Genomic DNA, 14,317 nt, shown 5'->3' on the forward strand with positions numbered 1-14,317 from the left:
CCCCCTTGCCTCAGAGCACCTATACATGAAGGACTAATATTAAAACATCTTTTGCTTCTCAAATTGCATTTTATTTCATTGAGGGGTTACATAATATATCCATGTATGTCGTATAGCTTCTTGTAAGTGTAAAATAATTAAATGAATAATTTCTGCAGCAGAATTTTAGGCTGTAAAACAGCAGCAGATTGAAAAAAAAAAACCCACCTACCTACAAAACAGGGTTCGCCTTCCCTTCATTTCTACTTCTAGAAAAAATAACATCAGTCGTGACTTACCGAGCAGAGACAAGCCAAGGTGGGACGCAAGGCTGTTTTATTAACCGGGTGACGTTTATTAAACTGGCTAAGAGACTCCTTCTGCTGCCAGACGAGAGGGAGAGATTGGCCCGGGTCCGAGGCCCGACTTGGGAGATCCAGCCCAATTAACACCCGAGAGGGAGGTCCATGCAAGCGCACACGTACGCACGTTCTGAGCGCGGACAAACACACATAAACATGCACACATGCTCACCGAGCACGCAGGGAGGTCTGGACGGGCAGCAGCAGCCAAATAAACCCTCAGGGACCAGGTAGCTCATAGCTCACAGCTAGCTGAGGAGTCATCCGCACGCACGCACGCGCACACACACACACACACACACACACACACACACACACACACACACACACACGCACACACATGGTTGTAGGGTGGCCTTAGCTTTCCATATAAATCTCTGCCAGTCACCTTCAAATCGAGGGGCGCGCTGGGCCCAGTAAATGTGAGGGAAAGTGTGTGAGTGTGAGTGTGTGTGTGTGTGTGTGTGTGTGTGTGTGTGTTGGCCCGCAGACGCAGGTGGAGCTGTGGTGTGGTTGGGCGGAGGCAGAGCATCGCTCCAGGTCGGAGCCCCGGCCAAACGCAACGCCACGACCTGACGGTGGTTGTGAGCCGCGGTGAGAGGTTACGTGAAAGTGTGCCCTTGTTGCTGAATTTGCTTCCGTAGCCGCTAAGCTACAGCAGTTGTTGAACAGGTCATTTTTTGAATGTTAAAATAAATTCTCTGCAATCAGGTGACCGAAAAACCAAAAACCAATGAGAGTAACAACATGCCGCTGTGCGTGCTGCCAATGCATCTCAATGCTTTATTGAAACCGCACGGGATTTCTCAAAACAACCGCTTCTAGTACAAAACTGGGAATCGCCCGGGAATGTCTCGTCGGCGTGGGGGTCGTAGGCGCGGCTCCGGACGCCCCCTGGCCCGTTTCGGAGTTGACGCTCCTGGCTGGGATCCCGTGGCATCCACAGCGTCCTGATTGCCAGCTCTCCCTGCCCCACCCTGCCTGTCAAATCACAGTAACTGAGAAGTAAACAAACAGTAAACAAAGGGCCACGGCTCGACACGCGTGGCGTCTGGAGAGCCTTTTCTTTGTCTGAGAACCGGGAGGAGGAGCTGCAGTCAGTGACGGCGGGTTGCGCCCATCCTGCCTCCAGACGAGCAGCATCATCCAAACCGGGGAATAAAGAAACGCAGACTTAAACTACTTCATAGTGTGTCCCTTTGTTTTTTTGTTTTTTATCTCTCTGGTAAAGGATGGATGCTTTACGTCTCCCCCCCTTGTCTCAATCTGTGGACATCCACTCGCTCCAGAGACAAATCCCCCTAACTTTTGACACACTAGCCGCCAAGAGGAGAACACAGGCCTATTAATAGTTATCCTGCTCATAAAAGAGATGTAGCAGATCGGGTTTTTGGGGGGGAGTTTGATATGCATGTAATACAATATTCGTTCAATTGTGATGCACCGTCAGAGGCCCCCTCTATGGAAATCTGCATGAAATCACTGTCTGGGCAAGGTCGTAAATCACCAATGGCGTTGTTTATTATTGCAGTACAGTTTTATGGAGGGCGGGTGCTTTGCTGGGACGTCCCAGAGAGGAATGCCCGACAGAGCACCAGCTAGGTAATGGCCCCTTTATTTCCGAAAGGGGGGTTGATGGGAGTTCAGTGGAGATCGGGCCTTTTGAGAATTGCATGGTTAACGCGAAGCGGCGTTTAAAGCACGGGAACGCCAATATCCAGCAAAAGCAAGCTCATGACACGTTCAGTGGATCTGCAACAACATCAGAGGAGGATAAATCCCGACAACGTCCAAAGCTCCAAAGGGTTGTAAGTCAGACACAAGCCTTAAAAAAACAACCTCGCTCTCATTCTTGTTCCCCTCAGTTCTGCACGCGCAGCCAGAGCGGCTGGCCGACGAGCCGCAACACCCACTTTTTCTTCTACAAAACGTCTGGTCTGGTCGTGTCTCAGTTCCTCTGCCAGGTCGCTGAGCATCGGGAAAACTTATCAAAGAGAACAGACCTCTATTCTATGCTTCAGAGAGAGAGAGAGACGCTCTCCCCTCCGAGAAAGACAGTCAGCCAGTCAGGACCACAGACACCACTCAGTCTTTCAGCTGTTCGCATGTGGAAAAAGCACATTAGGGGTCATTGTGCCGGCACATTCCGGCGGTAGCGGCCCGACTTGCTTTGTCCAGCCTGGCAGACGTACAAGCCTCACCCCGGCCTTCACTCGCACTCCATCTCAAAGCATAATTGATCTGGATATTAAACGGGCTGTGCAGCTCTAAAAAAAAAAAAAAGAGAAAAAGTATTCCACACACGTTTAATTCTCCAATGTGGTTTCGGAGGCCGGACACTCTCTTCCCAGTCCGGGTTAGTGTTTCACACTGGACTGCCTCAGACGTGACCAACTCAAAATCTGCATCATAAATATTTTTCATGTGTTATTTAATCTAACTGGGCTCTCTATGATTGTGAGTTGTTTGGTTTATGTTAATTACACGTGGAGGCGCCTACAAAAACTCTGCTATGAGGGCGGGACGATCACAAATACTGGGCTGAGCATCGGACTTCTGGAGCCTCGTGAATGTGAGACGCTCATTTTACATTGTTGAGGCCCTCGGGAAAATCTAGCATCGTCTCACAGGAATTATGAAAACAAATATATAAATATATAATATATATATATATAACAGAAATTAAGTTATTCCTAAACAAAAGCAGTCGTAGCTACGTTAAACTAATATTTCATTTTTACTAGATATTGTGCACATTTAAAAGATGTCATTAGGATGCAGGGGTGCAATGTTGTTTGGTCTAGACCTGCAGCAGCTCCAGTTTCTGTTTGCCTCCTGGTAGGATTAGTGGTCTCTGGACACTGGGTGGAAAGAGTCAAATTATTCTAGTAATATTAACACATAATGGAAAGTAGTTAAAAAAAAAAGAAAAGCGAAAGTAGCGCTTTCTTTTTTTTTACAGAATATTCTAAATAACTTTCAAAAAAATCAGAGGGCAAGATGTAACAGTTCACAAATCAGTTTTATTAATTTAAACACAATCAAATAATAATGTCAAAAACATCTGTACACATATTTTGCAGACACAACAATCGTTTGCGTTTCACAATGAGGCCCACGTATTGTAAAGTATTTCCAGTTTGCATTTATGTTTGCAACACAATAAAAAAAGCGTGCTGTATGAATCTATAAAATATTTCCTCTAGTTTACCTACCATTACCTTGGTCTAGCAGCAATATGTAGATACCCCCCCGGAGAGCGGGGGAAGAAGTTGTTTTGAGAAGATGGGGAGGGGTGAGGGTCGTTAGGGGAGGGAGGGAGGGAGGGATCCAAATTGAAATGTAAAGGCCAACAGTGATCATGTGCAAAGGAGGGAAAATTAGACACACAACGAATGGGTTTCTGTTGAAGAAATTCACAGTCGATAGCACGCGTCCTGTACGTTCACAAACCCCAAGTTAGTGGCTTTTCTTTCAAATGGTAATAATGGTTTCCCCATCCACAGACGTAGAAGCATTATGCAAAGGGGTTTATGTCTTAAAACTATTTCAAAGTGGGATACAGAATGTATTTTAAAAGTTGAAATAAAAACACTACATCATACAAAATTACGCTTGCTGTACAACTTGTTATAGCGCTTGTATAAAAGATAATAAAACCTATCCAAGCCTGCTTGCTTGTCAATTAATTTGATTTTTTGTTAAAATGGCCTTCAGGAGGGTGGAAATTGTGAGTTTTCTCACACACCATATCCAAAAAACATCAGAATTAAGTTTGCTTCCAAAATGAATGGGGTTGGGGCTGCAGGCCGGGGAAATGCCGTAGGGACAAAGGTTGTGAGCTACCGTTCTGAATACCCCTCTCCAAAAAACCCACCAAATATCTCATTCCCTTTAAAATATGAATCTAAAGGGACCTGTTGTTTTGTATCAAGATGTGACTGAAGTTTCCTGGGAGGACGAGAAACATCGCTGAATCAAATGAAAGGTCATTGACACTTGACATCCATGCTTTTGGTCTTGACAAAACAATTCATCACAAAATCCCATTATCTACATATCTGTTTACTGAACAAAACTTGAACACATCAACGCTTTCAGGCTTTGCACAAGCTCACGTGCGATGGGAGGCCTTTAGTATTATTATTCTTTTACTTCAATGAAAAAGCATTGCGACCTTTCAAGAGCACGTACCTAAATGAATATAGGAAGGAATAGTCCAGTGATTACAAACTTACACACACAAAAAAGATTTCCTCTATACACGATTGTCTCAGCATTGTAAATAAAGTTTTTGTAATTTTCCTTAAATATTTAGAAAACTCCCCTTATTTTTTTTTTCATTTCTTCCACCAGTCGTCTCGCTCTCGCTGCGGTGTAAATCAATTGGGTACTTTGTAAAAAAAGGCACGAGTCTTTTGTTCGCCGAGGTGCCTCCTCTGCGGCACGGCGCCACTCACACAAGTCTCCGTTCATAAATAACAAGGACAGGACTCCGACAGGCCGACGGGGGGGGGGAAGGGGGGCAGAGGAGCGCTCGCTTTCCGTCTGTCGAGGACGCTAGAAACGCAGGCAGACGGACGAGAAGGAGAGCCGTCGCCCCCAGTAGTCGTGGGCCTGCGGCCGTTGCTGGAGCTCGAGTTTTGCGCGCGAGGCTGTCGGTAGCTCTGCTCTCCTCACAGGTGTGAACCCTGAAAGAGTCCCGGGCACAAACAGTGGGATGGGGGTAGGGGGGGGGCGTGCCGTAAAACACTTTGACGGCTTCAGAAAAAAAAAAACGGCCGATTCACAGTAACCAGGGCAAGCAGCTGCGGCGCCGTAAATTCACCTCTCTCTCCCTCGCTTCCAGAGAGAGAAAAATCAAAGTTTAGGGTTAAGACGAAGCGTGGCCGAATGTCAGCACATTTACCGCGTGCTCGGCCTCTTTTCTTTTCTTTCTTTTCTCCCTTCCTCCATTCTCCCCTTCGTTTCTTCCTGTGTAGTGGAAGACAGACGCCAGGCAGCGCGGCGGGGAGTGGGGGGGGGGGGCAGCAGATGGGGGGGGGGCTGTTTTCTGAGCTGGGTCTGTGGCAAGCGTGGGAAGGGGACGCAGGGCCGAAGGTGAAAGGTCGCAGGGTGTGCTGAGGCGGAGCCGGGGTGAGGTGCTACAAGTACTCCAGGTCCAGCGCGTGGTGCAGGGCCATGAGGTCTGAGTGGCTGGAGATCCTCCAGAAGGGCATGTTGTGCTGAAGGGAGGAACGACAAAGGTTTTATTTAAAGCACACTTTAGAAGAAGATAATTCACTATATTCAAGAAATATAGATCTTAATCAGATATTTGTTTAGTTTTTTTTCATCTTGTGGTCGGACGGAAAAAAAAAGCAAGTTAGAAGATGTGACTTTGGGAAACCGCCATGGGCATTTTTTAACTGAGTTGACCCCCAAAAAATAGCAGCCATATCAATCAATAATCAAATAAAAAAACCTCGCTGGCAGCCCATCTAAGCACTTGCAGGAAGTTCAAAGCGGACCGTTTACACCACGGCTAATACATTCAGCGGAGGGAGAAAGCCAGGTTCTCTCACCGGGAAAAGCAATCATATCAATAACGCGCGGCGTCTGCGCCCGCCCGCTCCCTCCCCCGTGCAAAGGGCCCGCGCGGCCAAACAGGGCCTCCATCCGATTCCTCTCATGCATCAACATGCCGTTTTGCACCAACCAAACTAATCAAGCGGCGGTCTCTCTCTCTCTCTCTCTCTACGACCTCAACAGAAAGGAACAAACAGAAAGGAACCCCCCCCCCCCCCACGGGGTTCCTCCCGCCAGCCAGTGTGTGTTCGGGACGGTGCGAATGAGCCGCTGTTCCCAAGCAGAGGACTGGGAGTGTGTGTGTGGGGGTGGGGGGGGGGGGATAAGGGGGGGAAACCCGAGTCGCAGAGAATGAAAGGAGCTTGTCAGGTAGAGTCCCGGGCTCCTCAGTGTGCGGAGCCCATTACGCTCCCCTTATCAAAGGTATGGCCTCTCCCAGGCATATGTTCCGCTTAGAGGAGCCTGCACTGACCCTTAAAAAGCTCTTTGCTTTTTGTTTTGTAAATTGTCTTTGCTTTTAAGTTTAAAAGCTGCCGATGCTATCTCTGCCTCCTCTCCCAGGCCAAGGTAATAACTGAAGGCAGAACTGTTTTGGGGATTGTGGATTTTTCTTTTTTTTTTCTTTTTTTGGAATGAGGGCCGAGAGAACTTTTTCAGACGTTCGCTTTTGTAGTTTCACACAGTGTCACGTCTGATGTGTGCCTCCTGACGGGTGTAATTGTTGTGTTATTCCAAGTCCTCCCTGATGTTGACACAGAAACCTTTTACCGCATGCCGTGTCGTGGGACTCACAGCGCTCAGACGGAGGGGAAATAAAAACGCCTTATCCTTCCATCAATGTCCCACTCCGACGACTCAAGACGGAGATATTTGCATCTTTTTCCACAATCGTCCCTCAAGTCCTTATTCCCGAGGCGTGTTTGCTTTCCGCAATACGGAGCTATTGATTTTCACACTTCTCCAGGGTTACAGGGTTGCTACATCTTCCATGATCGCTCTTCATCTGCCCTCGCACGTCTCCTCGCTGTTTACCGAAAACCAGGTGAAAGGGGAGCCGGCGGCTTTTCGAAAAGGGGGAAAAATCCGCGTCTGCATGCTGACGCCGTGGCTCACTCAACTGTCGGTGAACTATGTTCCTAAGCCGTTGATTAATTGGCTAATGAAAAAACGCAGACCGTGCGAAACTGCATAGGCGAGAGACCCGACCGGGCAAGACGCACCCTGAACGCATACCCCGTCCCGCCGACAGGCTCTGCAGTAAATATTCTAATTTCCTCGACAATGGTTTGAGTCCCCTTTATGCGCGCCCCTCTTAACAACGTGCCTTCAATGGGTCTGAAAGGGCACCGGGCGGGAATATATAATTATGCCATCTACCCTCCCCTGCTCTGTAAACCTGAGACGGCGAGGGGAAGAGCGCTGATTACACACCGCGCACTTTATCTCTTGTACTCGGACGCCGTATAAGAGGATAAACCAATGAAAGTAAAGTTGGACTGTGTGAGTAGGACGGAGCGAGAGCGCTGAGCCCTTTCTTTCTGGAGAAGTATGGCAGGTATGTTTTGTGTTGGGTAAGCATTCACGATGAACTCCTGACCCTGCAGAACATTTGCTTTTCTCCCATCCCGGTGTATTTCTGGTGGACTCAACGTGTGTGCAGTGTGTGCTGTCATGTTGTTCCAGAGCTTCTTACCTTTTTCGAGCCTTGCTCCTCTTCCACGCCATCTCCGACAACAATGTAAACAACTTTCCTCCCGAACCTCTGGATCACTCTCTCAAAGCAGCTCTCCTTCCCTGCGGGGGGACGGGGGGAGGGGGGGAGTCAACAGCGGGGCGTTAGTGGAGCGTCGAGTGGACGCAAGCGGATACGGAGGCGCTCGAACTGGAGCCGCGCTAAACACCGTCGAGTTGGTTCAAAGGCACCCGCTTTAAAAACGCACCGCACGTACCAAAGAGGGCAGAGTGCAAAACACTTTGAGCTCAGCGAGGAGATGTGATAAGATCGGCCCTACGGACAAAGGCAATCTGAAAAGCATTAACTGGGCCCTGCTCCCCAAACAGGGGACAAATGAACTTAAATCAGCCCAGGCCACCCTTGCGTGGCACAGGCTCCAGTTAGGAGGACCAGCGCGCTTAGCGCTTCGAGGAGCCCTGAGCTCACACTCGCCTCCAACTCTGATGGGCCCGAAAAACGCTGTAGGAGTGAAGCTCTGTGTTTATTTTGCATTTGAAGCAGTGGAGAAACGGGAAGGGACAGGAGGGACAGGGGGGGGAGGAGGAAGAGCGGGTGGGCTTATAGCTGTGGAACGACATAAACGTGCAGAAGTGGTTTCATATGCAGAAACTGAACAGGAGAGGCCCAGGAAATAATCCCAGGCCTGATTTGGGCCTGTTCCTTCATAGAAGAACATCAACCCTCTCCGGTGCCTGAATCTCCCGCCCCCCCCGTCCACGCCTCCGTCCCATCACTGAGGTAGCACGTGTGTCTTAATTTGATACACTCAACCAGGCTAAAACAACAAGCATTAATGTCCCGCGGTGATAGATTGATCACACGGGACGAAACAAGAGAGGATTGAGAACCCACATTTACCTATTTTGGTTGCACTATAAATATTCTCGATAGGAAAGACAATCCCCAAGCCGTAGAGCAGGACCTTGGCCAGCGCGGGGATGAGCTGCGTGGTGGTCACCAGGATATTCACACAGTTTGACCTGCGTTGGGGGAGGGGGGGGAGACAGAGGGAGGAGAGCAAAAGGGATGACATCATTCTACATCGCTCCGAGGGAGGACTAAAGAAAACACAGCGTGCGGCAAAATGTACAGACGCCGCAATGTGTCCGATGCTTGAAAACATTGAGCTTTGACTTCAGGTGGATCTCCGTGCACACTTTCAAATGCAAGAAGACAAAGGCCATCCCGAAGAGCGCTTTCTTTAATAGTTTTAGGTGCATGGAGTTGACCTATTTACACCACATGACAGTTTATATATGTACGGTACTGGGACTGGGTGCAATGTTCCTCACTGGGATTCCTACCTTGAGTGGATTAATGTTAGTGCTTTCAGTGCCAGTGTTAACCAGGAGTCCGTCAAGGCTTCAATTTCTGCTCGCAATTGCAACCAGGCTTCCCTTTTGGCTGGGCCCAGCAGACCTAAAACGCAGGGGGAACATTGTTTGGGTTGGACCGGCCTTCAGAATACCACTGAAACAGTCAGAAATTTACCCCTGACCGTAGTGGCGTGGCATGTGCGCTTTTAGAGCGTGCGCGCGTGCCGACGTCCACGCACACGGCGGCACCCGCACATCTGCGAAGTCATTTTTTTCGACAGATCTTCACAGAGCAGCGCTGCTTGTTGGGGGAGGAAGAGGGGGAGGGGGGATTACCTCCGACGTTGTTTTTGTAGGTGGTGTAGATTTCTTTTACTCGTCTGTAGCGGAAGGCCAGCTTTCTCATCCAGTCCACGCCTCCCCGCACGCCCGTGGCCAGACACAGATTGGCGCTGGTCGCCGCGGCGTGGAAACCGTCAGCGCCGAAGTTATACGTGCTGAGACGCAGACGGAGAGAAGAGAAAAAAAGAAGGCATTCGGTCAGCGCAGGCCGAGCCGAGCAAACGGCACAGCTCGTTCTGAGGGTTGGCGCCGGTGTTGTACCTCAGGTCCTGGCCGTTGTCATCGGAGGACACGTCGTCGATATGTACCTGGTCACATTCCTGAAAGACACGAAACACACAATTTGATGGGGGTTCGCACCTTCTTGAAGAGGGGCAGTTCACTTTTAGGGAAGTTTCCTTTTTTGGGAAAGGACTTTCCCCACATGTTCCTTGTAATTCCTCACGAGAAACAGCACACGCATTCAGGAATTTGTGCTTTTGGCTGGACACCTCGTTCTTAATCCCATTCGCCTTGGCTCTCGCTTTATATCCTTTGAAGAAGTCCTCAACTCATTTTTCTTTGCCTTTTTCTCATACCAGCTCTGACCTTGTCATTAGTGGACTGCGACCACTAGAGGGGTCTAAAGATATGCACACGCACAGACATAATTAAGCCTCAATCCAGCAACTCCGACTGGCATTCAAGTCGTGTCTGCGAGGACCGACACCAATCCGCACAGAACAAGGACGTACGGCGGCTAACGGAACGTATAAAGAGCCATGAAGCACTAACCGCCTGTGCATGTGTATGCGTCTGTGTGTGCATCTTTAAACACATGTGCACACACCCCACTTCCCCTTTGAGGGGGGTACAGGGGGGCTCCTCTTGGAAAGGTAGAGGGATTCTGCAGCTCTGCTCTGATTCCGCCGGTACACAGTAACACAATCCAGACTTTCTGGCAAATGTAACCTACTAGAAAAATTGAACCCGATGCTAACCGCCAATGAAATTATGACCCCTGATTGCTGCCGCGCCACACACCAACACGGCCCCGGGGCCAGTCAGCCGGCAAGAGAGATCGCAGGAGAAAGCAGAGAGAAAAAAAAAATCTGTTATTAGTTTTCTCCCATTTATATGGGCGAGCCGTAGCGCCCCGCCCCCCCCCCCCCCCTTCGTCGCCTCTCTCCCGTCCCCCCTCATGTGAGGGAGTCCTGCCTTGGCATTGAGATCAACACATCTCGACTGGGACGGGGCGGGAAGAGGCTAGCAGACCTTGTTTTCTTGTTTGCTAAAACCTGTGGTGGCTGGGAGTGGTTTTAGCACCAGTCTTGTGCAAAAGGCTCTGAAGCTGATTGTGACGTCACACTCTTAATTTGTTTAAGTCAACCCCGGAATCTAGAATGAATAACAGACAGCGTGTCGATATCTCTATCGAATTTATCCAGAAAGCTGCAAGTACAAAACGTGCCGTGTAGCCGCCAACTATTTTGTGAGCCTCACCTGTTTAAAGTTACGCTAGAAATAATAATTTCTCATGGAAATCGAATCTTGAGGGGGAGAATTCCTCCCTTCCTCAAGTATGAAAAATCCCTCCCGATTATTTAAGCTTTTTAATTAACTTCCATCCGGCTGTTAAGACACCAAAACACAGAAAGGACTTCCTTGTTTTAAGTCAACCTAACCGAGGCCAAACGCTGACGTTATTGCATTCCTCTGCAATGCTGGAGCAGGGTAAGGGTAAGGGCTTTGGACTGTAAACCTTTTTTATTTTACTGGTTCCCCTCTGAACAAATTTTTCATCTCCCTGGATTTGTGGGGAAAGGGAGGGAAGAGCGACGTGAGGAGAAACTCAAACCAGCTGTTCTTTAACAGAATTAAAATCTTGACCCCCCCCAACCTCTGCTCTAATGCAGCCATTCTCTCGCCAAACCTCTCCCAGCAAGCCCTGAGATCCAAAGAGGAAAAGACTTTGACCCCGTGACCCCTTCTCTCCTCCCCTCCTCTCCGGGGCTCCGCCACCCCGATAACGGGGGGGGGGGGGTAGAGAGGTGGAGATGGTGGAGAGCAGCGGTGTAAAGGCTGGGGGGGGGGAGAGAGTCCAGAGTGACCTCACACGGAGCGAGCGCTGAGCCCCACAAGATGGACTGCCAATTGCAAATGGGGTGCTGGCGGGAGGAGGAGGAGGAAGGGGGGGAGGGGGGGGGGGGGGGGGCTCTCAGCTCCGTTGGCCTAATCTCTTTTTGGACAATCACCGGCAGATCTTTAATAGTTGAAGAAAGCGGCAATTTGTCCCGGCTTGGAGATTTGCTGCCAACAAATTTGCGGATAATCTATGTTTGCGAATCATCCCCGGATTTCTCTTCTCGGGGCGAAAACCCGGGCCAGATGTATCGACGTGATTAATTTCTTAAGTAAGTCGTGGAGGCATGTCAGTTTGTTTAGGAAAACAAAAACTGCACGCTGGCTTAAGCGCCTCGTAAAGCCTTCTTTCAAAGCATTGTGGGGCAGGTGACTGGAATGCTTCATATTATCCTGTAATTACTTTGCCGGCGAATCAGACACAATCAGCCGACAGCAAAGCACTCGTTTGGTACGTCATTGGCTAATTGTACGCTGTCTCCTGGTACCTTGTTAGACAACAATAGTCCTCATGTTTGTTCTTCCCCTGTAATGTGTTTCTTTCAGAGTCTGACAGCCAGCGTGGCTCAAAAACACCTATGTGAGAAGCATACTAGTCATCATGGTAATTATGGGCCTGGGTGCCAGCGCGAGAACTCCGACATGACCTGAAACACATAAATATGTCTCAGTAATTAGGCCTAACTGTGCCTAATTATAATTGCTGCCTGATTGTGAATGATTTTTCATGGACTTTTCCCAAATTCCTTAAAGCTAATAAACACATCGAACCTCGATAAATGTGGAAGTGTTAAAAGAAAATTCAAACAGCCAAGGAAAATACACCTTACTCCTTACATTTCCGTAGATTTGTTATTGTGTAATTATTACACATACTACAATGCTTAATTAACTGAGCTTTTTTGATATGTCTGCGCTTTGAATAAATAGGGAGGGGGTTGAAAGAAAGCACAGACTCCAACAATTACTGTTCCCAGCTGGGGCCTGTTGAAACCTCTGCACCGGCTAAGGGAAAGCTAATGGTGGAGTTGGCTGTGGGCAATGTTGTACAGTAACCCTTACGCATACTCATTAGGAGGCACTTGAAGGCCTCGTAAACACCACAGAGCCGTGGACGGTGCAGGTTCAAGTCGCATAGCCGTATATAAAGTGGTGAACTCTGAAATGCCAAATAAATAAAACGTGTGTGGAAAAATGAGAATAAGGTTAAAAGAAAAGTAAAAACAACCTGTCACATAAAAAGTGATAAATATAGACTTTTTTATGTTTTACTACTGTTGGCCTGGGATAAATTATATCCTAAATATGCTCGCAAGACTTTGTCAAAAAGGAACGAATCATCATCAAGTCACCGAGTCATTGGAAGCTTAAAGAAAAAGTCATTTTGCATGAAATGAACAATAACATGACAGGGCTCCAACATGGTGGCACTTTAAGGGGCAGTCAACAGACTTTCTTAGAACTTTTGGAACGCGTTTTTTTCTGTCAACCCCCCCGCCCCCATCACCGAGCAAACAGCGGTCTCTCTAAAACCGACATCACCACTAACTCCCTCCAGATGTTCCTACTGTAGTCAGGAGTGAAGACCCTCCACCAGAAGCCGTCGCAATTACTCCTCAAGCAAACACCACATCTCTCATGGTAAATGTATCAGCGGCATTCTTCCCTTTCCTTATCTGAGCCACCAAGCAGTCTGCAGCTCGACGGGTGGAAAGACGCCAAAGAGATGCTCAGCTGACGCCTCCATCTCTGCATCGCTCACCCTCGCTTCCTCTCCCCCGTCTCTGTGTCTTTCCACCGGCCCGCTGAAAGCCATCAGAGCCCCCTTTGTTCGCACGCCATCTGTCGCTGAGCAATCAGCGAGGACGGGCCGGCGTCTTCCTGCGGCCCCCGGAGATGGAGCTCCGGGTGGCGACTGCGCCAGTCAGAGCCCGGGAGAAGAGAAGAAAAGACGCCCGGCAGGTTTTGCGATGCGGGGTTTCCAATCCGGACCGACCCCGTAGTCATGAGGCCTATAAGGTCAGTGTCCACTTCCTTAGATACGACCCCCCCCCCTTTTCATCCTCTCGCAGGTGAGCTGCTGGGGCGGGGGATGTCAGATGCGCAGCGTGAGCGATAACAGCCGTCATCACAGCATTCCGTGAGACCCTACAGGCTAATGCCATGTGAAAAAGGCTCATCTGTGGTTCGCAGGTTCTCAATGCCGCCACTCCACCGGCAGTGGCTGTCATCCCCACCCCCAACTCCACCCTCTCCCCTCCGCGGTCTGTGACCCCCAGCAACTTCCTTCTCTGTTCCCACCACAGGCACCCCTGTCCTGGAAGAGAGGCGGGGGGGCTGTGATTACCTGGGGGTCAAACACAGGATGTGAGTAACAAAGGGAGAGTTCTTCGAACCCACTTCATTCCAATCCACAATCTGTGCTTGAACAGCCACGGAATTCAAACAGCGGCGCCAAACAAAGCGCAGGTACAGGGGAGTGTATGCTGGTCTCACCAAGACTCACACGGAAACAGGGAGTGCGCTTCGCTCAGGAACACACTGCTTATTTTAAGTGGCAAGTGTAATGACTGGGAAAGTTGGGCGTAAAAAAAAAAAAAAATCAGATAGAGAATGAACAGTGTGAATTATTTATGCGTGATGGATAAGCTGCTTCTCATTATTCCCAATTTTTGGCGCTCAAAGTCCAAACCGCATCTCAGGGAGAGCGACATTAATGCAATTTTACATTTCAGTCGTTTCAGCATTTTCCCCCTTCGGAAACAAAAGTATCCACAGAAAAGCTGTTTATTCAGGGCAAGAGGACTGTTTCTGATCATGCTGGGCAGGTGCTCTTTATTTTTCAGGACAAGAAATCTATTCTCGAACGTCATCATTTGTCAACAGACAGCCCG

General features: G+C 49.0%; 1 protein-coding gene across 47 annotated transcripts in view; it reads right to left on the bottom strand.

Moving 5' to 3' along the window:
- Positions 1-3,344: 3,344 nt before the first annotated feature.
- eya1 (EYA transcriptional coactivator and phosphatase 1) overlaps positions 3,345-14,317 on the bottom strand; it is a 56,825-nt gene continuing 45,852 nt past the window's right edge. For 46 of the 47 annotated variants that reach the window (XM_078095873.1, XM_078095869.1, XM_078095866.1 and 43 more), the window contains 6 exons: positions 9,564-9,622; positions 9,297-9,457; positions 8,949-9,063; positions 8,503-8,624; positions 7,603-7,703; positions 3,345-5,566 (listed from right to left, as the gene is read on the bottom strand). In XM_078095873.1, coding sequence (XP_077951999.1) covers positions 5,486-5,566; positions 7,603-7,703; positions 8,503-8,624; positions 8,949-9,063; positions 9,297-9,457; positions 9,564-9,622 — 639 coding nt within the window. In that variant the 3' untranslated portion in view covers positions 3,345-5,485. The remainder of the gene's footprint in view (positions 5,567-7,602; positions 7,704-8,502; positions 8,625-8,948; positions 9,064-9,296; positions 9,458-9,563; positions 9,623-14,317) is intronic. The other variant, XM_040167616.2, reaches the window with a different exon arrangement.

This window comes from Gasterosteus aculeatus, chromosome 21, assembly GCF_964276395.1.
Source record: "Gasterosteus aculeatus chromosome 21, fGasAcu3.hap1.1, whole genome shotgun sequence".
In the NCBI taxonomy this organism is placed as follows: domain Eukaryota; kingdom Metazoa; phylum Chordata; class Actinopteri; order Perciformes; family Gasterosteidae; genus Gasterosteus; species Gasterosteus aculeatus.